Source organism: Gopherus flavomarginatus, chromosome 5 (assembly GCF_025201925.1).
Source record: "Gopherus flavomarginatus isolate rGopFla2 chromosome 5, rGopFla2.mat.asm, whole genome shotgun sequence".
Classification (NCBI taxonomy): Eukaryota; Metazoa; Chordata; order Testudines; family Testudinidae; genus Gopherus; species Gopherus flavomarginatus.
The window spans coordinates 93585291-93612484 of record NC_066621.1 but is presented as its reverse complement, the minus strand read 5'-3'; the positions used below and the strand labels follow the sequence as shown (position 1 = coordinate 93612484).

General features: G+C 40.1%; 1 protein-coding gene across 10 annotated transcripts in view; it reads right to left on the bottom strand.

The window, feature by feature from the left end:
* Positions 1–27194, bottom strand: part of SIPA1L1 (signal induced proliferation associated 1 like 1) — a 405747-nt gene that overhangs the window by 31146 nt on the left and 347407 nt on the right. For 9 of the 10 annotated variants that reach the window (XM_050953405.1, XM_050953408.1, XM_050953406.1 and 6 more), the window contains 2 exons: positions 24305–24583; positions 1773–1922 (listed from right to left, as the gene is read on the bottom strand). In XM_050953405.1, coding sequence (XP_050809362.1) covers positions 1773–1922; positions 24305–24583 — 429 coding nt within the window. The remainder of the gene's footprint in view (positions 1–1772; positions 1923–24304; positions 24584–27194) is intronic. The other variant, XM_050953413.1, reaches the window with a different exon arrangement.

Below are 27194 nucleotides of genomic sequence, written 5' to 3'. Positions count from 1 at the left end.
AGACTGAGAGGGGCACGGTATTTTTCGCCATCAGAAAAAGAAAATCTTGCTAGTTTTTCTAAACAGTTTCTACAGCCACATCATCATGCTCTGAAAGGTAAATTTGCCAAACAAATTGCCTGTTTTGAGGATCAGTGCCATTTCTTATCATTGTTCATTTCATTATTTCAATGCAACATGGTATGGTTTTGTTTTCTGAACTTGTAAAATACTAAGCAAAGAAGGATCCACTATAGGTATGTGCATGAATAACTTGTACAGTGAAATGGGCTAAGAAAGGACTTTTGTGCACTTTGGGATGATTCACTTAGGACAACACTTAGGCACATGCATAAATCAATCCTTATTCAGAACAGTACTTAATCTGTCCTGAATAGGGATGCTTTTCTGAATCTGGGCCTTTGTGTTGGTGTGCGGGAGGGAACCTGCTCTGCAACAGGGGAAGGCACATAGCACCTAACATTTGCAGTGGAAGGTATCTTTCCTGCAAACTTCCTAATCTGTAATGGAGCAAGACCATCTCGAAGTACTTGACACCTTGCTAAACCTGCATGCTTCCATGCTGCACAGGACAGACGCTCCCATCTGCAGATTTCCCTAACATGCATAGGACAGGGTGTTATACTAGCTAGGTCAGGCGCCCACCGGGGACATCTATATGTGCCAGCATATTGGCCGACAGACAAGCATCTGCCGAAATGCTGCCGAAAAGCGGCGTCATCAAGAGGTATCGCCGCTGAAATGCAGCTGATTTTCGGCGGCATTGCAGCGGCGATGCCTCTTGACGTTGCCGCTTCCCGGCGGCATTTTGGCGGATGCTTGTCTGCTGGCCCTGGTCCTTGGTGGCTCGTTGTTTGGCGCCCACCACCGGGAAAAGGTTGGGGACCACTGAGCTAGGTAGTTTCAGACAATGGAATTTACATCACTATTGCGACTTTATAAGCACCAACCTGGAGAGGATTACACATTGACCGTCAAACCATCTAAGGAGACTCCAGAGAGATGCTTCAGTATGAACTATTAAGCAGTTTTTTTCTCCCTTCCTCTTCTCTGTAAGGGGTATTCTTAAGCATGTAGTTCTATCATTGCCAATTATTTTTCTTCCCCTACTTAAAAATATTTGATTCATTTTTCCTTTTCAGCGTTCTCTGAAAATGATACATATTTAATTTCTTCCTCCATGAGTTTTCCCCAAATGTGAATAGTGGATCATTCCAAGGAGCTTCATGATATCAATAAAGTTGGAGGAGACAGGCTGAAATCAGAGACACTTTTAATATGTGAAATAAATGCTATTTTGAACAGTCGCTATAAGTCACTTAATATCCTTATGTCTAAACTATCCAAGTCTTAGATGAATGTATCATTTTCTTGCTTCAAAATAGCAGTGCAGGCTGCAAAGTCAAAAGGCTAAGAACTCAGTCTGAGTATTGTGCATTACTGATATCATTTAAGAAGCAAAAGCTGTGAAGTGAAGAAGACTGCAACATGAAACCGATGCATTTAATGAAGACTCAAATACTTCAAGGTCTCTGCAGATGTTAGCCTGAGCATTGTCAGAGAGAGAAAAAGTGAGAGGACTCTTCAACCTCACTTTTTTTTCAAAAGTGAGGCAAGGAAAGAAAAACTGTTTTAGTAACTGCATGTAAAGAATAGTTTGTAAACCAGCAGAGTAAGCACAGTTCATATATTTTATAACTCTAGCCACCAAATGGAAGAGGGAAACCTCAACCAAACAGCACCTTAAAAAAACCCAAAAACCTGGTGCCTACCCTTCTGGCATAGATTTTTGTCTGTAGGTTCCCCCACCAGAGCCAGTCTCACTCGAGGACAACAGATTACTGGGGGAGCTACGACACTGCTGTGATCTTGCTAAGGCAATGGATGAAACTGTGACGTAGACATCGGAACCAGGAGACAACCTGTTTAAAGCAAACAAACAAACCCAAAGTCAATAAATCACAGTGTAAGGCATAATGGGCAATATGCACAAATTGCCACATCAGCAGTAAGCGTTGCTTCATGGAGATAGTAAAACTGAAGCCATCTGGAGGGCAATGCATATTTTCCCCTATTAATCTATTCCCTGTGGGAATAGTGGGAAAACAGACTTGGAAAAATAACTTTAGAAAAACATGCCAGTTTCCAAAGACTACCAGAAATAAACTTGTTGAATTGTTTTTGTAGTTTGCTAGTCAGGAATATTGAAACACAACATACTTTATCCATATACCATATAACTGATTTATTCTTACATTTCAGAACAAAGTCTGTGTGTGGAATTTTAACAAAATGCAGTACTTATCAATACCGACTCTTCAAGTATATAGAGCTGGTCTCTTTGCTACCATTGTTTTGTTAATTAAAATACTAGGATTGTAGACTTGGTTAACGTTATTTAAAAATCAAAAATTGGGATGTTCATCATTCCTAAATACACAGAGTTGATGGCTAGCACCTTATAACTTAGTTGGTAACTACAGACTTGTGTTACATGGAGCTACCTCCTAACAATACAGCAACAGTATATCATAAATGGCTAGAGTTCCAACATTCACATCTGGACAAAAAGTTTGAACAGGGGTATCTTTACTTTGTCCAGCAAGGATATCTGTCCTGCAATTGAGATTTTGGGTCATTTTTTGGTTCCTGTGTATTCTGTTTCCAACATATCAAGTAGAGCCTATACCGAGGTAGGCAACCTATGGCACGTGTGCCAAAGGCGGCATGCAAGCTGATTTTCAGTGGCACTCACACTGCCCGGATCCTGGCCACCGGTCCAAAGGGCTCTGCATTTTAATTTATTTTTTAAATGAAGCTTCTTAAACATTTAAAAAACCTTATTTACTTTACACACAACAATAGTTTAGTTATATATTATAGACTTATAGAAAGAGACCTTCTAAAAACGTTAAAACTTATTACTGGCATGAGAAACCTTAAATTAGAGTGAATAAATGAAGACTCAGCACACCACTTCTGAAAGGTTGCCGACCCCTGGCCTATACTGTTTTTAATAATTCCACATATTTTTGTTCTATTCATGACTGAAGTCAATGTGAATCTTTCCAGTGACTTAAAATGACTTTGGCTCAGGCCTTCAGTCAATAACAAACTATATTTTAAACAATTTGCTTAACAAATAGTAACTGGAAAAAAGTCCAACACATTGAAGCTTAAGACCTTTCAGTCATCTTACATGTGAAACAAATAAGACAGATTGACTTCCATAAAAAATATGATTTACCTGTCTCAGCACAGGACTTGGATCCACGAACTTCCAAGACATTAAGCAAGCCACTTAACTGATATGCCTCAGTTTCCCATTTATAAGGTGGGGGATAATATTTACTTAGCTTTCTCAAATGGATATTGTGGGAATTAAAAGTTTGTAACTACTTTGAAGATGAAAAGTCTTATAGTTCTGATTGCTGAGAGAAATATTTGTTGAAAAATTTTAAGAGCTAGGCATTATTATGATTGTTTTCTATTTATTTTGTATTTTCCCTCCCACCCTTTTGATTGAACAAAGCAAAAAGTAAATGGGGGGGAGGGGCAGAGAAAAATAAAGACCAATCCTCTAAATTCAGTCTGCTTAAATGAAATTCAAGAAAATTTCTACCCAACCAAAAAAGCAATGATTTAAATCCTAATCATCTGAAGCACAGCACCAAACCCAATAATGCATCTTTAGTCTACTAACTTAAATTTAACAACTCACATTTATCCGTGTAAGCAAAAACTCTGAAGTATTTGATTAAAAAGAAAACAAACAGTTCAAGAGATGGAAATTTAGGGAGAGATGAGCCAAGCAGATTAATAGCAATTTCTCATTTTTCCAGTGGCATTCTTATACAGAAAAAAGAAAGGCCAGCCAAGAAAAATACTTGCTTTTAAATAAGATTCACACACTCGCACATATACACACATGCAGACCCACTAACACTTACCTAGCAATACAGAAATCACGTTTTGTTAAACTATGACCTTCTCTCATATGATGGTTGATTAGAATTTATGGTAACAGAGCAATAATGCCTTCTATAGCTTTGCGTAAAATGTTCCCCCAATGGAATAGCTTGTATTTTCAATTTCAGGTATGATTTTCCTCATTTCCTGTGCCTTACCAAAAATGACAGTACTGTTCTGAGGTGATACAAAGACATACACAACCAGGACAGAATTATAATTCCTCACAAACTTGGAAGACTTTTAGTAAGAGCAAAACAAATGGTTATAAACTTGGTCTGAACAGCAGAACAAACAGCCCCATAGGGAGGACAGTCTGTTATTTACAGCAGCACTGGATTTCAATTAGTACTAGCTACCATCTAACTGAAGAAAATTTTGAATAGGGAAAATTTTATTTTACTATAAACACCATACATAAGCCATGATAAAACTAATTTGTAGGGTAAATTAGTTGGACAATCTAATCAATATCTTCTAGTGGCATGACACATGTTAACTTAATCTGTTATTTCCTTCTGTAACATCCTGGCACCCCAATATTCATCACTATTGTGTAATTAGGATATGTTTTGTACAAAGTATGCTTTGTGAGGTATCATTCTCAAAGTCTTAATCTGCTAGACAGTAATATCTCCTTGGATTGTATGTACTACCACTGTATGTGAAGTTATGAAGTTTGGCTATGCATGTTACTGAAATATGCTGTGAGGTTAAAAACACCCACAAGCGGCCTTTCAAGAAAAACAATAAAAAAGGCCAAACGATGTTAATGGTTTATTGAGGAAATGCACACAAGCATAAGGATTACCAGGAACTGTGTACAATAGAAACCTCTCAGAAAGAGGACTACACAATGGAAACTGTTTGACCCAGGTCAGAGCAAAAGAGCTCTCCAGCAAGTGGGAAGAAGATATACAAGGGGGACAACGACACCATGATGGTACCTCACTCTCCTTACAACACCACACTTGGAAACACCTGAGAAGCAAGGATTGAACTGTGGGAAATGATGGTCCCAAGCTAGAGGGATTCTTAGCCTGTGTATGAAACCCTGGAAAACCCAAGCTGCAGAGTCAAGGCAGCTTGTGCCTTAAGAATTTGCCAGCCTGTTTATCACTCAGGGTGAGAAATTTGCTAATTCGTATCTTATCTACCTAGTGTGTTAAACTCAGTTTGCGATTTTATTTATTTACTAAGGTAATCTGCTTTTGATCTGTTTTCTATCACATATATAACAACTTAAAATGTATCCTTTTGTAGTTAATAAATTTGCTTTTGTTTTGACTAAAACCAGTGTGTGGAAATTATAACTTGGGATAGAAAACTGTTGCATATCTCTCTCCACATTGAGGGAGGGGGGCAAATTTTATGAGCTTACACTGTACAGTTCCCTGTGCAGTGCAAGACCGTATACTTTTGGGTTTACACTCCAGAGAGGGGTGCATGTCTTAGCAACTGGGAGATGCCTTAGTGGAGCCTTCCCATGCAAAGCTGATCGCAGCATCTGTGTGAAGCTGCAGCTGGGTGTGTCCCTATCTGTGTGTAGGCTGGTGAAAGAGCAAGCTTGGAGAGCGTGGCAACTTACCACAACACCACAGTGTGAAAGGGAATCCAGACTAGTGGATCAGGAGGGCTCAATGGTACTCCAGTTCCAAGGGGCATCTCAGGGGGAACCTGTCACACCTTCTATTTGTAATTTTTTAAATTATTCATTTCAGAAGATTATTTTGAGAAGAGATCTCAAAACACTTAAGGTAACTTAATAGTCAGAATAAAATAAAGGCGGTATTGCTGAGATATGAAAGGACTCAACACACCATAATTACAGATTAAATAGTGATAACATTATTCATTTTTAAAATTGTCCAAAGAGTTATCGTTCCTGAAAAAATGAGAAAGATCCCTCAATAAAGAAATCCGTTTCAACCAATGGCCTATAATTTGAAAAAGTGCAGCCATCAAAAGAATGAATGAAGAGCTATTTCAATGGTACTTCACACCACAAGAAAATATGCATAGGGCCAGGATCCTGGAATTCACTAGTAAGCACTTATTCATGCAAATTGTCCCCTTTAAATCAATGGAACTACTCATGTAAGTAAGGGTTCCACAGACAAGCCTATGAATAAGCCAAATTTACCACTGACATAAACAGATGCAACTCCATTCAAGTCAATGGTATTGTGCTCATTTACGCTACTTAGCGAATTTAGACTTAACAGCTCTAGTCCAAGCTGGAAGAATAGGTTGAGGTTGGACAAGGAGGGAAAAGGCCCATAGTTCTCCACATTCACACTGGGGAAGGGAGGGGCAGGGAAAGCAGAGTGGATAAAAATCAATGATTTTTTTAAAAAATGATTTTTTTTTATTTAAATCAGATTTTTTTGATGAAATGCTTTTTGAGGAAAAAATCTATCTAAAGATAGTTTTAATTAGAATACATTATAGCTCAAATCTATCTCGTCAGGGAATAGGGATTATAAATTCTAATTCTATAGTATGAGACAATATATTCATGTAATGTTTAAGAAAAGTTTTGTAAACGAGTTCCAATAGTTCATGGATTGGGGACCCAATCTTATGGGGTTCCAGGGCTTCTGTCTAGATTATTTAGGTTAATCTTTCTATCTACCCAATGGGACTCAGTGCTCAGTCTAGAAGATACTTAGTTTTGCAGTTCTCAAACTGTGGGTTTATGTCTCCAGAGATAACACGCTTGTTAACAGCAAAAATGTTTTTAAATGAATGAATAAATAAATAATACACAGAGGTAATAAAAACAAACCTGATTTTAAAAAACTTGAATGTTTAACTGAATTCAAAAATTCATATGCTTGTTTTGTTAAAATATTATGTTTGCTGTTGAAGGAAAAAATCCAGAATACATAACGTTGTTGTTTTAGTTAAATAAAACAATTTAAATGTCTTCCTAATACGGCATGGCAAGAAAATCCTCCAAATATTAATGATTAACTTGTTGAACTGGAGATAGTTCATCTCCCAATGACTTCATAAATACCTGCTTCAATTACCATTGGTAAATGAAATAACCAAACAATCATTCATTTTCTGATATAGCTGTAAAACTAATCTGAAAAGTTTTCAAAATAAATCACTTGATACATGTATAGTGTGTATCTTCTAAAAATGAAACCTACATCTATCTCTGAGTTGTGAAGAATATGTATTAAGGTTATAACAACCAACAAGAATGCACTTTTATATAGAAATCCATGATTATATCAAGTCTTCCTGACTAGTGATTTAAATCAAATCCTCCCTGGGGGAAAAGGCCGGGGGGAGAGAGAGACACACACACACACAATATAAACATGTATATACAAGAAAGAGACACACACACACACAATTTGGACTGAAATTTTAGAACTAATCTATAAAGGTCACAGGCACAAACCTACCAAATAACCACCTTTTTGTATTCTTAGGCTTTTCAGTAAAAGGCAATCACTTGTCAGAAACACATAGTTAATTTTGCTTTAATAGGCTTCAGCCAGACCAGGGGTGGGAAAACTAGGGCACCACATCCCTGCAGCCCTCGGGCGGGGGGACAGAGGGCTCCGTGCTTTGCCTCCAGGCATCGCCCCCTGCAGCTCCCATTGGCCGGGAACGGGAAACTGCGGCCAATGGGAGCTTCGAGGGAGGTACCTGGAAGCACAGCAAGGGCAGCGCACGTGGAGCCGTCCGCCCCCTTGCCCCAGAGGCCGCAATGCTTCCTGGAACAGTTCAGGGCCGGGGCTGGCGTGCAGGGAGCCTGCCCTGGCCCTGGTGCACACCACTGCCACCCCAGAGCTGCTTTAGGTAAGCGGTGCCGGGCCGGAGTCCGAACTCGCCCCCCAATTCCCTGCCCTGAACCCCCCTGTGCACCGCCCAACCCTCCTGCACCCCAACTCCCAGCCTTGAGCCCCCTTGTACACCCCGCAGCCCTCCTGCACTCCAACCCCCTGCCCTGAGCCTCCAGCTGCACACTGCACCCCTATGAACCCCAACCCCTTGTACACCAACCCCCTGCCCTGAGCCCCCTCGTATACCCTGCACCCCTCCTCTGCCTTAATCCCTTGCCCTGAGCCCCCTTCCTGCACACCACACCCCCTCCCACACCATGTACTCCCTCACGCACCCCAACCCCCTGCCCTGTATACAATTTCCCCACCCAGATGTGGCCCTTGGCCTAAAAAGTTTGCCCACCCCTGAGCTAGACACCCTTGGATACACAAGGATCATAGAAATATTGCACGATATAAAGAAATCTCAGAAAAGAGTAGAGGTTCCCAAAAGGACACTACAAAATCAACCATATGGACTGACAAAGATAAATAATTATTTTATTTTAGCTTAATATCTGCTTATCTGGTTTTACAGATATTGAAGATGTCTGTCTTGATGAATTCACTGTCATGTTATATGCTATAATATCCCACTGTGTTTTCTATATACTAAAAAGGTTAATAACAGCAATCAGATACTCAACTCCATTTACTATTAATGACAAGGGGGAAAAGAACACAAACCAAAACCGGGAAATAACAGGTTAAAGAATATTTAGATAACCTAGACGTACTCAAGTTGGCAGGGCCTAATGAAATTCATTGTAGGATACTTAAGGGACGAGCTGAAGCAATCTCAGACCTGTTAGAAATTATCTTCAAGAACTCATGAGGCTGGGTGAGTCCCAAGAGAACTGAAGAAAGGCAAAACAGGGAACAAAGGTGACCCCAGGAATTGTAGACCAGTTAGCCTAACTTAAAGACCTGGAAAAATACCAGTACAAATGATTAAATAATCAATTTCTGAGAACCTAGAAGATAATAAGGTTATAAGGAATAGCTAGCATGGATGTGTCAAGAACAAATCATACCAAACCAACCTAATTTCCTTCTTTGACAGGTTTACTGGACCAGTGGATGGGGTAAGCAGTAGACACAATATAACTTGATTTTAGCAAGGCTTTAGACACAGTCTAACATGACATTCTCATAAGCTACCTAAGGAAATGTGGTCTAGATGAAATTATGAAAGGTGGGTGCACAAATGGTTGAAAGACAATACTCACATTACCAATGTCAACTGGGAGGACAATGTATCTATTGGGGTCCTGCAAGGATCAGTCCCGGGTCCAGTACTATTTAGTACTTTAATTAATGACTTGATTATAGGTACACTTGTAAAATCTGCAGATGACACCAGGCGGGGAGGAGTGGACGGCACATTGAAGGGCAGAATTAGAATTCAAAACATCCCTGATAAGCTGGAGAATTGTTCAAAATCAACAAGATAAAATTCAGTAAAGACAAGTGCAAAGTAGTACACTTGGGAAGGAAAAATTAAATGTGTAACTACAAAATGGGGAATAACTGGCTAAGTAGTAGTCCACTGAAAAGGATCTGAGGGTTATACTGGATCATAAATTGAATATAAATATGTGTATTTGCAACAACAACAAACAACAACAAAAAAAAAGTGTAGAATTAAGATACAGGAGGTAACCGTCCCATTCTAGTCAGCAATGGAGAGGTCTTTATGGTATGAGAGGATACATTACCGTCTAGTTATATCATTCGTATATATTCATATATATTACACACACAAACCATATTAAAAAAAACATTCTTAAGGTTGCAAAGTCAAGTACTCAAGAGTTAGTAATGGCCAGAATTAAGAATGCCTGTATAACCTTAATTCGGCACCCTTGTGCGTATGCATTATGATACAGTCTTTACATACTATTTTTTCCACAGGACCCTGGCCTTATTCAGTGCACAGGAGGGACTTGTTCTGGGGATGAATCAAGGTCATACAGTGAAGGAGAGTTGCTTCATTTGTTACAGAAGCTGGGAAGTGTGCAGTAAATGAAGCAGGGGACTGGAGGAAGAGGAAGCATGGTCTTACGGTTAAGGAAGTTCAAGGTTGCCCTGAAGAACTGGAGTCTTACTTTGCCTGTGCCACAGAGTTCCTATGCAATGCTAGGCAAGCCAACTAAACCAGACTTTTCACAAGTTGTCACCAATTGTGTGTTCCTCATTTTCCAGGTGCCAAGTGAGAGACACCTGGGGGTCTGATTTCCAGAAGTACTGAGCATTCAGAACTGTAGATGAAGTCAATGGGAGCTGTTTTCAACAAAGGAGCAACAGAACCAGGGGAAGCGAGTGAGGGCTAGCGCTCCTGCAATGCAAATATTGAGGGGTGAGGACCAGAGCAGCATCAGAGGAGGGGATGGAAAAGCCTAGGCTGCACACAAGATTGGACTGGCCACCACGGAGCGGTAGGACACCCTGGCCCAGCCTGGTCCCACAAGTCCCAGAAGAGACATCCTGGGGTAGGAGGAAAAAAATGAGACAGGGCACCAACACCCAAGCAAGGGGGCAGGGAGACATTGGTGCACAGGGTGGCAGATGACAAGGGGGCAAGAGGAAGAAGCACAGGGCCCCAGCCCTTGAGGTACTGCTGTAGGAGCGGCAGTAGAAACTACTATGGTGCCCCACCCCAACATGGAGCCTGCTCCCCTCTCTCCCAATCCATTCACGGGAAGCTTCTATCGCCCCCCCCCATTTGAACATATAAAGAACTTCTCTGAAAAATCTGGCCTTGTGTATCTCAAATTGAGCACTCAGAATTAAAGAATACTTCTGACTTTAATCTCTCTCTGCCTCAGTTGTTAGTCTGTAAAATAGAGATAAATATATTCCCTCAACTCACAGGGGTATTGTGAAAATAAATTCATTAATGTCTGTGAAGCGCTCAGTTACTATAGAGATGAGCGCTACAGAAAAGCCCACAAGGAAATTAATTACATTTTCAGAGCAGGATTTGAACAGTGTGCAGTAAATAAGGTCTGGGGCCACACACTGGGGGTGGGGGAGAGGAGAAAAAGTAAATACTGAATAACTGCTCATTACGTGAACACAGTCCATTCCATGAACTGAATAAGGTAGATATCCTGTGAGGAAACTGTGAATAATTATAACTGAAGATTATCATAATACATATGCACAAGGGGGCTCAATGAAGATTGCACAGGCAACTTTAATTCTGGCATCTCCTGACTTTTGAGTGCTTGACATTGTAACCTTAGTAATGTTCTTTTTAGTGTAGTTTGTGTGTGTATAATACATATATTATGTAAAATGTCAAGAAGCATAACTGACAATCTTTAGACAGTTGAGGCTGTAGTCTTGCATTGCAGGGGCTGAGCTCCAATTTTGCAGTGCCGAGTGAAGGTGTTGGGTCTGGTGCTAGTACACTGTGAACATACTATCTAGGTACTGATGCAAGGCTTTACATTTTCTAATCCAAAACCCCTGTCAGATAGGCAAATTAAGAGTTGTATTCCAGATGGTGAAATCATAGAGAGGCCTATTCTTGTCTACACTAGGAAAAATAAGAATATTAAGCATCAGCAACAGATGCTCTTGACTTGTGCTAAACACTTTTCAACAGCAAGCGTAGCCAAGGACGAACTGTATTCAAATACCATTACAACAACCTATTTAGAAAAGGTTTTAACCACAGTTTCTGGTATGGTACTTAACACAGCACCATGGCTACTTACTCAACAGGCTTGGCTACACTTTTTAACCAAACAAATTCCATTTAAGCTGAAATTTCCCACACTTTGCCTCAGCTAAAAGAAGAATATTTTTGCAAAGTCTGAGCAAACCCCACCTATGCGCTAGAGCTGGCTGAAGTATTTTTTCCCAAAACTGTTTTGATTTTTAATGAAAAGTGGCTTTTTAACTAGATGGAAATTTTTGAGAGAATATTTCTTTTTTCCATCAATATTTTTTGGGTTTTGTGCAAAATCCTGAGAAAAAATGTGAATTTTTGTTTTTGATGAAAACAAAAAAAATGTTCTTCCTTCAAATGCTGTTCTTTTCAGGAAAAAAAATGCATTTTCAATGTATTCTTTCAGCTCCATTATAAACATGCGTATTCTGAATTTCTATATAACGAAGGTGATCATATTTCCCGAAGGGAAAATGAGACATCGCATGGGGCTAGCCCAAGACCCCTTCCCCCCCAGGGCTGGCCTGCATCTCTTCCACCCGAGGAGGGCTGGTCCAGGCTACTCACCCGATCCACTTCCTTGCCTCTCTCCCTCCGTCGGGCTGGCATCACCACTCGCCCTGAGCCCTGCACATTCTTCCACACCCTACTTTGACAAAAGTGGGCTTTTGTCCCATTTGCTCTTGTCAGCTGATCCAAATGCTCACGCCTGCCAAAAAAGTCAGGATGGCCAGGACAGGGCTTAAAAAAGGGACTGTCCCAGCTAAAATGGGATGTATGGTCACCCTAAGTATAATGGTAATCTAAAATCTTCAAACTTGGGGCACGAATTTGCCAACTACTGTTCATGCAACTAATGCATTGATTCTAAAGGGATTATTCTCAAGTGTAAGAGTTTTCAGGACTGGGCCCTTTGCTTACTTTGTGGTCCTTAATGAGATTTAAAGCCAACCTTGAAGAAAATTATTCCAGGATTATTTAATTTATAGAGGTTTAAAGTCAGTGTTTGAATGTAACCACATCAGTACTGTTTCCATTTGGCTTAGAATGTTGACTGTGCTCAATAACCTTTTGTCTTAGGAGTGTCTGTATAGTTCAAGCCTTAGGTTCAGATCCAGCAAAATATTTAAGAAAATATATAACTAAGCATGTGAACAGCCCTATTGACTTCAGCTCACATGTTTTCACACACTTGCTTAAGTGCTTTGCCTAACCAGGCTTCAGTTAAGACTGATTCAATTTGGGATGAGTCAATTAAGAGCAGACTGTGATACAACTAACAGCACTCCCTCCCACCCCCAAACTCTCTCACACATGCGCACGCGTGCGTACACACACACACACACACACACACACACACACTTTTTTCCCCCATTAAAACAAACAGGAAATTAAATGTAAAAAACAAATTAATACAACATTAAGGCTGAGAAATCAAGATCTCAGAACTCAAGAGATTTCAAAATATATGGTTATGTTTATACTAAAGCCTATGTTGGCAAAACTTGTGTCACTTAGGAGGGTGAACATTCCACCTCTCTGAGCAACACAAGTTACATCAACAGAAGCGTTCATGTGCACAGCACTATGTCAGTGGGAAAAGTTCTCCCGCCAACAAAGCTTATGCCGCTCACGGAGGTGGTTATTTATGGCAACAGAAGAGCTCTCTCCTGTCAGGATATTTTCCTATACCAGGCATTTAATTGGTTCCAGTGTGGAAGTTACACAGTTACAGGGCTCCTTACCATATAATCCATAACACAGAGTAGGCTCTCCTCAGCCTATCCCCAGGACTCAGCCCTCTCTGAGTTCTAGCACTCTCCTCACTGCAAGGGGGACAGAGGGTGCAGCAGAGTGGAGACCTCAGCCCACGAGGGTCACGGTCTCACTCTATGACTTGAGCCCAAGGCCCATCACCAAAATCCCTGGTCTTTTCTCTCTGGGAACTGTTAATTTTATTCTCTTAGCCGCATTGGAAACCGGCTGCAAGTTGTGACAAATAAACAGCTCCACTAGTGCACCTCAGTCAGGTACTAGGTGCATTCCTACTCAACCCACTGTGGCTTGCAGGTGCTGTGAGGAAGGCAAAAAACTCCCTGGTCTTCTGCAAATTGGCCCCTGGGAGAAAAATTTTCTTCCTGACCCCTTAACAGGCAATTGACTAGACCCGCAGCATCTGTCAGGCTGGGTTCCCAATCCTTGTTTGGGTGGGTAGAGTGGGCTGCTGGAATGCAACCAAAAGAGGTTCCACATGGCCCCTGCCTTGGGCTAAATCTTGGGATCGGTGGAATGCAGGCTAATCAGCACCTCTCTCCTCCAGCTGGCCAATGGTGTTAGAGACTTCCAGGGATTAGCTACCTATTGTCCCTTGGCGAATGTCTCCCTCCTCTGCCACAAGGACTGTCCCCCTTTCACCACAGGCACCATCGATTTCTCCCACCCGTTGATGCAAGTCGGTGGCATTTTTGAAAACTTGTGTGATGGTCACCCATGTGTCATATAATCTTATTCACAGTAGTGAACAAGGTATATTCTGTATGCTAGCATAAATTTATGACACACTGCTTTGTTCATTTCAAACTACTTTTCTGCTGTAGTATTGCTGATAAACTAGTTTCTTACCTGAATAACTACATGAATGTGTGGTTTTTGTTTTTTTAAATAATGCTCATCTTTAAATAAGGTTAGGAAACTAAAGTGAATCCCTCTGTTAACTAGGATGATTGTATCATTGTCATGTTTTGTTTGCACCCTCCTATGCTTGACAAGAGTCTAGAGTACTTTGAAAGTGAAACTGGAGCCTTTAAAAGAGTCACTCGTTTCAATATATAAAGAAGGTAAAGTTCAAGTTTAAGCCTCCTTCTCAGAATATGTTTGGACTGTATATACTCAGCTTCTTACCTGTCCCATATCAAAGAAGTCTAATTTCCCAAAGACCTAAGAAAAACTAGGCACTCAACAGCACTGAATTTCAGTGGGAGTTTGGTGCCTACCTCTCTTATGCTCCTGTGAAAATCCCAACCTAAGTGTGTAGATGCTGATGAGCCCTTTCAAAGCAAAATGCTTAACTGTAGATACATTCCACTTAAGTAGGTATAGTCTACTAGTTTAAAAAGGAATTTCCTGTAGTACTATTGGATATGGGATGCTTATTTCCCTGGGAAAATCCAGAATATTTTTCCAGCTCACAGATCTTTTACAGCAATGCTGGTGTCTCTCTGTCTAGAATTAGCTACTGTTTTGTGTACGCCTTCATGTCAATGGAATTCTTTTCTATGAGCTTGCCAGTGAATTGTGGATGGCTTTCCCCACTTTTGTCACCATGCATTTTCAAATCAGAGCTGCCATGTTTCAATGAGAGGCTATACAGAAATTTGGAATTTGTCTCCTTACCGTACTTCCGCCACTCCCACATTAGTTTCTTTCCCGTGCTCGTCTGCTCCCTTCCTCCACCTCCACACAACACTATCAGCAGTGTGGGAAGGCTGCACACTTTCAGCCCCTCCCACCGTAGCACTCCTCCTATTCAGCCTGAAACACATAGCCAGAGCCTGGAGCCAAGTCCTAATCAGAGGCTACTTTTAATATTTGCTGCGTGTCCGGTCTGGTTTCTGTAAAAAATAATACTTCTAAATGTTTTCTTTTTAAGAAGCCAGAGTAAGTCCCTTTAATGTTGTTTCCTGTCTCTTGCATGGCCCCTCCCTTCTCCCAAGCAGTCTCTATATTGTATGCATGCTTTATATGTATACACATATACAGACACACGCACATGCACACAATCTGTAACCAATCAGTTTCTACTACAGCTATTCCCCATACACTCCCTCCAGTTCAGATGCCATTCTAGCTCCCTGTGCTGCCAGCACAACTGACTTCCAAAAAGGACAGTTAGCCCTGAAGGAAGTTTCACTTTGCAGTTTGAGTATCACTGAACGGCTGAATAAAGTGCGCCCTGACAGTATGCAGCAAGTTTAATTTTGAAATGCATTCTGGAAGCAGCATGACGCACTACAGTTAAATGTCTGGGGCAGGGGAAAGAAGAACAGTGGCCGGTACACAGTGGAGAGGCAGGAAAAAAAAGCGGCCTAAAAAAGAGGATACTCCAATGTGAAGGAGGAGGGTCAGAAGCTAGGTGGATATGTACACCCTTATTCTTAATATTGTCTCGCTCAGTTAAAACTTTCAAACCATAAAAATATCAATCTGTATTTAAAAAAAAAAAAGGTTAACTAAGACATTAAGTGTTGTATTGACATGCAGAACCGAAATAAAATTTGACTGAACATTTTGGTAATATCAGGTAAAAAAAGCCTGATCTTTATTTTATTTTTTCAACTGGGATAAAAAGGATGTAGCTAGCATGGCCATACTGAATTTACTTAAAGATGATTTTGGTCAATCAAGAGAAACTTATACTCCAGTCCTAGTCAAATCTGAGCCCTCGCAAATAAAAAATGATTTGCAACTTTTCAAGGCAACAAGTCTTAAACGAACAAACAAGAGTTGCTGAATACATACCAGTGAAAATTTGCTTTAAATCAATTTCCTTCTTAGACCACATTTACCACTTCTATGTTCTTCACTGTCCATAATTTTTCAACAAAATGAATTCATCTTCAGGAAATACTGTAATTACTTCATTGCATCTTTCTTAAATGAAAGCTTATTCAGACACTTGTTTGTTTTTTGTGGTTTTTATTTTCATCATCACCACTTAAAAGTAAACCAATCTTTTGATTGTAAAACAATGCATCCCACACATTAAGTTTTAATGAATTCGGTATTTAGCACTAGAATTCTGGAATTCATCAGTGCTTAAGTATACAACATTAATCTCCATGCAAGTACCTATATGAGAACGGTTATGGTTCAGGGGGACTGGCACTGGTTATGGTCTAAACTAACAGTTCTAATTTGTGCATGCAGTTCCCACCAGATGACTGATCAGCATCTTACATCCAGGGATCATGTATTCTGTGGCTGTGAAAGTCATCTCTTCTAAAAGAATTCTGCTCCAGAAATTCACTTTTCTTCATCAAAAAGTTGTATCACCAAGGGTTGGAAACCTGAATAAGCTTGAAAAGGTGAATCCCAAGGTGCGTGCTGAAATGATCTCATTTCAATCATGGTCCCACAAAGTCTATGATTCTACAGCTATAGAATTTGGAATTTTTCCAAGATGCTATGGGGATAGCTCAGTGGTTTGAGCACTGGCCTGCTAAACCCTGGGGTTGTGATTTCAATCCTTGAGGGGCCTATTTAGGGATCTGGGACAAAAATCTGTTAGTGATGGCACTTGGTCCTGCTGTGAAGACAGGGGACTGGACTCAATGACCTCAAGGTCCCTTCCAGTTCTATGAGATAGGTATATCTCCATATATTTATTTTTTTTAATTTAATTCAACATCTTTGTTGTGGGAGGGATAGCTCAGTGGTTTGAGCTTTGGCCTGCTAAACCCTGGGTTGTGAGTTCAAGCCTTGAGGGGGCCACTTAGGGATCTGGGGCAAAAACTGGTCCTGCTAGTGAAGGCAGGGGGTTGGACTCGATGACCTTTCAAGGTCCCTTCCAGTTCTAGGAGATTGGTATATCTCCAATTATTAATAAAAAATTAATTTATTAATATGAATTAATTAATTTGTTGTGGAACTCACCATTTTGCAACAACTTAGTGCCCAAACATTCTGTCTCCCTGTCCTGCTAGGATTTGCCTACAACTGCGCTTGCTCTCCATAAGGGACTTATCTGGACTACAGTGCATACTCCCTGCACTATTCAATGGAACAAGACTACGGGGGTTAGGGAACCAGAGCTGAAGTCTCACTGCTTCCCAGATACCAGGTAGTCAGAAGTACATCTGAAGAAGTGGGTATTCACCCACGAAAGCTCACGCTCCAAAACGTCTGTTAGTCTATAAGGTGCCACAGGATTCTTTGCTGCTTTTACAGATCCAGACTAACACGGCTACCCCTCTGATACTAAGTACAGAGTGGTGATTTGGGATGCCCAGAGAACAGATAGTTCATTGAAACTGATTACAAAGCTCTGTGCTTGCTGAGCCCAGTGGGCATGGGGGATGGAAACAAAGATTTTGAGCTGCGCCACCTGGAGGACAACACAGCTGGGGTCTAAAAGTTGTAACCGGGCTACCCTGAAGAGCATAGCAAAAACACTCAACATCAAATATCACTGTTGAAAATAATCAGTGATTAGTTTTATGCTAATAACTATTTTTAAGTATAAATTATAGTTGTATGTGTTTATGTAGTGGTACGGGATAAGAATGATGAGTATTTCATGATGATTGACTAAATTAACAGTGCCACAGAATGTAGAGGTTGTATGAAACAGAGTTCCACTGGGCTGCAAAATAAACCTTATACCTTATGAGAAATGAGTCAGTGTCTCAGCTCAGGCCCTAGTGGACAAGTGCCTGTATTAGAAAAACATGAACACAGCTGGCAAAAATTGGCACCCTTCGTGGTGCCCAGAAGCCAAGAACTGTTACTGAACTACCATCTCAGCCTTAGAGGCAGTCCCTCCAGGTCACACTTGATATATATTCATAGGACAATATGGAAAAACTATGCTTTATTTATACAGTGGCAAAATAATTTGCTTCAGTTTCCAGGACTGTTAATCCAGCACCTTTCACTGTAACTAGATTCACTAAAAGAACAATCTCTGATATGGCAAAAGTCAACTGGAAACTCACTTGAACTGATATACAAGATTCAACAGCATAAAGGCACCACTCAGTTAAATCCCATTACTTAATCACTCAAAGAAAAGGTAAGAAAAATACTTATTTTCTTTTAAGCTGTTTTTTGTTTAAGTCAAGACCCTGAAATATTTAGTGTCTTCCAGATGTTAACATAGGTCACAGTTTTATTGCTGATACTATTAAATTCAATATTGTGTCAAGTCCAATGTAAGCCAAAAATTGTACAGTGCTTCTCTGTTACATCCTTAAACTCCACACTGTTGTAATGGAGATGATGATGGTGTGAGATTACTTTATTTCAGCTGAATGGTTGTTAATACTGCTACATAAGCTTGTCCCACAAATCATCTCAGGTTCATAGCTCAAAAGGCCACCTGGATCAATTTATTACGTGCAAGTTTCACAGCTGTAGCATCCCTTAAAACACAAACCATGAACTGAAGTCGGAATACAATCCTCCTGGCTATCCCTTAGCCTTTTAGACTTTTCATTTCAAAATAGCATTTTTGTTTCAAAATGTAATCTTTTTAAAAAGGTAAATAACACCCCCCAATGAAAAAAAATTCATTTCAAGTCTAAGTGTTTTGTTTGACTCAAAACAAAACTTTTTCCATTTGAACTGAACCACATTTTTTTCAAATCAGCCCTGAACGGCGGGGGGGGGGTGGGGGGGGGAGAAGAGGAGATAAAGGAGCAAAATCGCTCAGCTCTACTCCTAATCTCCAGCTTAGACAGTCATTCTTATTCCTCCTCTCCGCAGCCATCATCTCCCTCCTCCCACACCCAATGCCATCATTAAAAACAAATGGGAGAAAAAAACCCTGAACATAAACTACAAAAAATAAAATGATGGCAATCAATTTAGAGCAAAAAGTTCTGAAAAATAACAAAACTAGGCAAATTTCTGACAGGACAAGCAGCAACAGATACTGAGCAACTAAAGAAATGTTAATGATATTCCAGCTCTACCTCCATGGAACTTTAATCTCAACCTATCCAACAAAAACACTCCAGAACCACCATTTTTCTCAATAGCCAGTCCAGAAATAAAATGTCAGTCACTGTGGAAAATTTGCAGGCTCCCTGTCACTGGCTCTTTGTTATTGTGTTTGTTTTCTTAAGTAGTAAAACAAAAACACAAAAACCTTTCAAGGGAAGTACACAGAAATGGCATCCATCACTTCTGAACACCAAACTATCTACAAAATTTGTTAGCTTATTTCACCCAAGCCCAACAAATAAAAGGGATTTATTTATAGCACTAACACCACACACTAACCAACAAAAAACATAGGGCTAGGTGCTGGCCTTGGCTGCTGCCATATAGTGATAAATCAGCCAGGGTCAAAGAAACCATAAAGCCAGTGTATTCTTGCTGCCTAAGGGTTTCTCTAGAAGTGTAGGGCTGGCACTGCAAGAAGAGGGGATGTGGCTGGTCACAGGCAGGAAGGCGAGGCCTGCCTAACACTCCATTGATCCCTGGCTGCTGTGGGCAGCTAGCACAAGTTAGAGCAGCCCTGAAACTCTTAAGTCTGGAAGCTTGGGTCTACAGCAACCTAAACAATGTTTGTTAGTGGGCAATTTGAATCTGTACATTTGCAGTCTGGAGGATGGAGGCAAGGGGAAACGAAGGGTTAACTGCCCATTTCTGGAGTATGTCCCAAAGGTGGGTGGATCTCTGTGCCACAGTCACTGTTGTTATTTGTATCTGTATTATGCAGTAGTGCCTAGGAGTCTCAGTCACGAACCAGGACTCCATTGTGCTAGATTTTTTTGTAGGCCTCCGAGCAAAGTAGAGATCTAAGGAGGGTGTTGAAGGAGAATAATGAGTTAGGCTTGGGCTACCCTTAAAATGTATACTAGCATGCTATATTGGTCAGCAGCGTGGGGAAAAAAACCCACCCCAGCCAACATACCAATGTTGACAAACCCTCAGTGCAGATACAGCTATGCTGACACAGAAGAGTGCTTCTGTTGGTGTAGCTAACATCCTTCGGGGAGGTAGTTTTCCTACACGGGAAGAAAAACTCCTTCTGATGTATATGCTGCATCAACATGAGGGGGCTATGCCAGCATAGGCTCAGTAGCGTAGACACAGACTTCGTGTTGCAGATATCTACAGGGAGCTTTTCCTAAGCACGAGAGAAAGCACAAATCAATCCTACCCCTAACTCTTCAGTAGAATTCCTTCTGGCTCTGATGATCACTTTCAGATTTTATAAGTTAAATATACTTCAATCGGGTCAGTATTTGACTGGGAAACTGAACAAAAAATCAGAGGGCTGCCGGAAGAGGTGTTGATGCGGATAGTTGACAAGTCTCTTCACTGAATCAGTACTGAACCAGAGCTGAACAGACCACTGTTCTGCGGGAGCTGCCCTCTTTTATATGCTATGTATAATCAAAGCTCCAACCACTCTTTGCGCTGTCTACACTTTAAAAACATTCTGGAATAACTGTCTGCTAGGAGTGTGATGTTTGCTGCCATAGTTATGCCAGTAAAAGCCCTAGTCCAGATGTAGTTATACCAGTATAGCTTATTTTTTCCTAAAACCAGAATAAAATACAGTAGTGTAAGCCCGTTTATACTGATATAAGTGTCCACACAAGGGAGAGTTGGCTGCTTTGCCAGCACACTTAAAGTGGTAAACCTTTGAAGTTTAGACAACCCTGTGTCACCTTTGGGTTATTTCTCCTTCTTTAACACTTCAGTTTTTGCCATATTCAAGTTTGTAATTATTCTGCCTACAGACAATCTGAATTCAATTTAAACTAGAAAAATTGTTCTTCATATTCCCTTCTAAAGACACGTGTAAGTTACTGGGGCAGAATGTAAACATTACAGAGAAAATTTTTTTTGCAGGCGACAGTGTCACTTTAAAAAAAAAAAGGATATTTTCATTACATTAAGTGACAATTCTAAAATTAATGTTTGATAGGATCCAGTTTCTCACCACAATTCATGGATAGTTACACAGTATATATTCTATGAAGAACAGACTTTATTTATCCGTCATGTCAAAACATCTGTGACGCATGATCCTTTTTTAGTTTATTACAAAAGAACACAAAATCTTTATGCATACAGACAGTATGTAAGCAGTTCTACTGTCTATTAATGACGCTACTGCTTCACCAATGGATAGCTAGTATCATGAAAGGTTTCAGAGTAGCAGCCATGTTAGTCTGTATCCGCAAAAAGAACACGAGTACTTGTGGCACCTTAGAGACTAACAAATTTATTTGAGCATAAGCTTTCGTGGGCTACAGCCCACTTCTTTGGATAATAAGACTGTCTGTATTGGGCGATCTTGATTATCACTTCAAAAGTTTTTTTTCCTTACTTAATTGGCCTCTTAGAGTTGGTAGGGCAACTCCCACCTTTTCATGCTCTCTGTATGTGTATATATATCTCCTCAATATATGTTCCATTCCATGCATCCGAAGAAGTGGGCTGTAGCCCACGAAAACTTATGCTCAAATAAATTTGTTAGTCTCTAAAGTGCCACAAGTACTCGTGTTCTTTTTGCGAATATCATGAAAGATTCTTTTCTGTAGGCTTAAATGATAACAGCTCTCTAAATCCAAGGGGTCCCCCATCAACCTCAAATATCAACAGTGACTAATAGCATTTTTCTCAGCTCGGCCTAGATTTTTACTTGCAACTAAATCTTCATTCTGACTTCAGAAGGGAAAGAAAAGATGAATTGGCTTTACATTCTAGTTAACTGTTGCTTCTCTTTGCCATCTTACACTCCAGTGAATAGAGAACTACTCCGAGGTCTTTCCTCTTTGAAAACACATATCAGTAATGTTTCTAACTAATGCAAAGTAGAGACCAACAAAGTGGACTGGAGTACAGTTGATTCAGCGTACACCAGAAAAACTGCAAGGATCATGCACAGAATGTGCAAGGAGTGTCCTTAACTAGGCATTGCCAGTGTTAAAACTTGACTACATGTTCCTTGACTGTCTTGCATCATCCATGCGTGATCTCTGCACTTTTGGAAGTATGAGAGTCAATGGTGAAAATTCAAAGCAGACAACGTATTTCGTCTCTAGCTATAAAAATCTCATCTCTGTAGGCATTAGGACCTTTACATAATTAAAAAAAAAAAAGCACTGAAGCATTTGGATTTTATTTACTAAAAGTACAAAGCATTACTCAACTTAAGAGAAAGAAATATAAGGCAATGTATGAGCCTATTAATATTTCAGTGTTCCATTAACATCACAAAAGTATTTATTTCTTTATCTTAATTGGAAACAAGTGAACATTAAACAGCTGCTGTTTTATATAAAACTGGATCCAGCCCACAAGATTAACCTCATTAGCAAGCTGAGCAGGGAGAGAGAGAGAGAAGGCAACAACAACAAAAACACCTTAGCTAACAGGTATTTAGAGTTGAACAGACATAATAATAACCTTTTTAAAAATGCTTTAGAAAGAACGTTAGATTTTAAGGAGAGGGGGACAAAAAAGTTGAAATGGTTTGGAAACCAAACTCAAACTCGTGGTTTCATGTTTACAACACAAACTCTGAATGGTATGGAAGTATAATTTCTGTTTTGCAAAGTCTCCAAACACCTTGTGCCCTCCCCTTATGATTATAATTTGAAATCCTGCAGTACAGGAGTCGGCAAACATCATTCCATGCTGCTCTGAAAACACAGGTGATGGCTCCCTTCAACATTATTATGGAGGTACGGTATATCCCGTGGATGCTACATATCTGAGTGTACAATGCTCTATTTTGATCCATATAGACAGATCGGAGGTAAGTTAACTTTATGTCAAATGTCAAACTGGCTTCTATGGCCTTCTGTATACAAGAGAATTTTCGAAAAAAATTCCCATCTGTGCTAACATTGGTAAATCAACAGGAAACTGTAGATAGGCTCAAGAAGCTTCTAGCTTTTTATGTTAATACTAATTTAACTGACAGTGCTAAAAACACTGGTGCTACCACTGAATCACTGGTAATACAAGCAAGTTCTTTCCTAAAATTCTCAAGTGCACATTTTCCTTATGAGGCAAAATACAAATCAACAATTTGAGCAAAATGTATAGTTTTAATTTTGTTTTTTAAAAGGGTGTAAATGCAATATAAAATTGCTGATTGAGAAAGAAATGAAAGTATAATCTATCAACTCATTAGGAGTCATCATCATTTGTCAACAGATGGGCCACACTTGAGCTTTCAATCTTATCGCTGTAGTTTTTCTCCCTTCGCTATGATGCCTCTTAATTTCTCTCTCCTTCAATTTTTGGCTACATGAATGAATGCTTTAATGAATTAATTCACCATACCATGTATTTCAAAAGAGTTCTGTAATTTATAGCATGTATTGTCCACTTCTTTGTATTTTCCAGATGTGGAAAGTATTATTCGGACATGGTCTACAAAACAGACTTCCCCCGCCACCCTGCCCAGCAGCCATCTCTTTGTAAGTCTAGTGATGCTAACAGATTTAATCAGATAATCAAAACAAAGACACTACATTTTTGTACTATCATCCACATTCTTAAAGGGATGGAAATATTGTGACATGATGGGGCTGTTATCAGTGTTTCATTTGTAAATGCGGAGAGGCAGTATAAATTTAAACTTTAAGTTACCTGTTCTCTGGCTCTAAAGCTAAATGACTTCCCTATCATATCAGGGAAATTTGCCTCCCTCATCTCTCTATATTGTGGTATGCATTTTATCATTACCTAAATATATAACCTCATGCTATTTCTCTGCATCAATAGCTGTATGTGACTTCCACAAAGCTACAAAATGTGGATCCAGAATTGGAACACCCAAAAGTCCAGGTGTGTTTGGGAGTCAGGATTTCAGTTCTGGTCCCACCAAAATTTAAAAACCAAAACATCAATTTCAAAATATGGCATAACAAAACAGATTCCAACAATGCAATACCATCTCATTTTGCAAATAGCAGTAATAAGTTATTTCATTCTGGTACATGTTTTTAGTTATTTGCAAGATACACAGAATAAAATGTTTGAAAATACATGTAATGTGTTTTGTTTTAGAAAAAATTCTGAAAAGTGTTGAAAATTGATTTGTGAACAGCATACATACCGCCGGCTCTCCAATGGACGTCCATCACTAGAGATGCTGCGGGGAATGTTGACTGCTCGCTCTTGGGGCAGCATTTTCCCTTCTCCTTTCCCTGAACCAATCCTAGAGGTTACTGGACTTTGTATCTGGGATGGTACCTGTGACATATGAGGCCCTTGCCCCTTGTTTGCATTTCGTTGCCATTTGTTGTTGTTTCTGAAGGGGAATTTGAATTCATATGGAACTCCTTCATTCACTTTGTATTCCATCACTGGCATGCGACAGGTTTCTGAACAACTCCTGCAAGGGAGAAAATGAATACACAGGTAAGATATTTGTTCACAGCAAAGAAAGAAAAATAAGTATTGCTTAGAATTACATTGATAAGTGCTCGCAAAGGGAACAATTAAACAGAAGGTCTTAATCTTATTTATACATGTCTTTTCTGTTGCCTTAACTTTTGTTGCAGCAGGCTTATAAACAATACTAAAACAGACAGACAGTAAGACAAACCCAGAGAAACAAGGAATGGATCAGATGAGCTAATATAATAGATCTCTCTCTACTGTCTACAATTCAATGATAAGAAGTCTGATAGATGGGTTTTTATTTGCAATGAACCCAACTCTAAAACTCTGATCCAAAAATGGAAAAATACAGATCTGACTTTTGCAGATTGAGCTGTTTTACTTTTTCATAAAGTCAACATAGTGTATAAGTGCATCTATACATTTGCTCAGATATCACCCCACAAAGAATCCAAAAGCATAGGTTGTCCGTTGCTGCACCTCACATCAACTCCAACTTGAAGGCCAGGTCAGACCGTTAGAGTTACCTTTAAATCTTGAATTCTGAGTTCAATATTTCACTCTTTCTATTAACGGTTCCCAGTGTTTTCTAGTAACTATCAATTTATCAAATAAAGAATATGTATGTACCAGTGAGTGCCTCAAAGTTCCATTCAACTGAATGTGCTTTAATCTAGTGGTTTTCAGCCTTTTTGAGCTCAGGACCCATTTGTAAACCTTGATGACCTGGCCTGACACAGTAAATAGCTTTAGTAACAAAAAACCAAAAATTTGGCTTACTAAATATTTCTTATCCACTATAAACACACTAACTATACTAAACAATACTAAATACTCCTGAGGGAATTCTGCACCAAAATATTAAAAATTCTGCAAAATTCTGCATATTTTGTCAAAATAACATAATATAATCATGCCATTTTCAATTATTTTGGTAATTTATTTCAAAATACCGTTCAGCAAGTATGTCTGTAACAATACAGGCAACAAAAACAGATGCAGAAAATGTTTTGACAAATATGTTCCTTACTAGGCATATTAACACATCTATATGGCTCCACAGCAAGCAAGAGGGACAGCGTCTCACAGGCACACATGCCCGGCCCTACCCCTCAGATCCAGATCTGAGGCAAGCAGGCTCAACACGGCAGGATCCAAGTGTGGAGGGGCTTAGTGGGGGGTGAGGGGGAATCCAGGTTTGGAGTGAGAGGGTTCTGTGTGGGGCAATCAGGGTGCAGGTGGGTTGGCTGGGAGTCCAGGGAGGTGGGTCGGATTTGGATACACGGGCTCATTTGGGGAGTCTGGGTGCAGGGTGAATGTGACTCTGTTGGGGAGGGTCCAAGTGAAGGTAGTTGGTGCTCAGATACAGGGGATGGAGCTTGGTGGGGGGGTCTGGATGCAGGGGGAGTCTGTGTATATGAGGGGATCAGGATGCACGGGGGTTGGGAAGACAGGGGGGCAGCTCCCTGTACAGTGACCCTTCTCCCCATGGCTGGGCAGTGATCAGTTTTCCTGGAGATTGGTCTGACCCTGCCCCAGGAGCGGACAGTGCAGGGGAAGAGGAAGTCTCTTTCCCACCAACCCAGTTGGAACCCAGAGCATGCTAGGAGCCATCGGTTGGGGCGTCTATAGCCCAGCCCATCCCTAGGCGCACCACGATAGTGAGTGAGAGAGAGCTCAGCCCTGCCTCCCAATGCAGTGATTTGCGACTACCCTGGCTGCTCCTAACCCCCAAACCAGATGTGCCCCTCCTCTCCACCGCTGCCTGGTAGATATGCATGAATCAATTTTTCATCGGGAAAGAGTAAAATCTACAGGGGGTATTAATTCCATGCTTGCGCAGTGGCACAGAATTCTCACTAGTCAGAAAAGCCTTCAGGTTCAGAGGTTCTGACCACTGCTTTAATACTCTCTCTTCTACCAGTAGATGCAAAATATTACTACTGTCCCAGAGCAAAATATTAATATACGAATTAAGAGAATGTCAATTAATGATCTATTTAAAACATCACCACTTATACAGCGGGTTAATTTACACTTTAAATGAGGCAGGACCTGAACAAGGAACTGAAAAGCAGCATGAACCAGGAACTCCTGCTTAACCAACAAAAGGCTTTTTGTTTGTTGCTTTCAGTGAATGATAGAAAGCAAAGAAATCCTCAAACAAGATTGAATTTTCTGGAGATATTAAAACACACCTATTAAAAGTAAACATAAAAGTGATCATCAGAAATTCTTCAAACATACGGCCTCTCACAGGATCATGCAGTCAGCTGTACCAACTGGGATATGACTTTTTTTTTTTTAAATGAAGCTTAATCAGAGTTTGATTAAACTTATATAGTTACTGGATATTGACTGTTTTAAGGTTAAAAACTCTGCAGGGAATATATTCAAAATGTTTACCCTGTGAATGAAAAAAAAAATTCCCGCATGTCTAGGACACAAAAAAATATAAATTTGAGACTCTTAATACAGCTAATTTTGAGACAATGCTTTACAAACAAACAAGAAAAGACTACCCCAAAATGAATTACACTTCATTTTCTAAAGTTTTATACCTTTGGCATACATTGCATAATCAACCCCACTTTCCCTAAAAG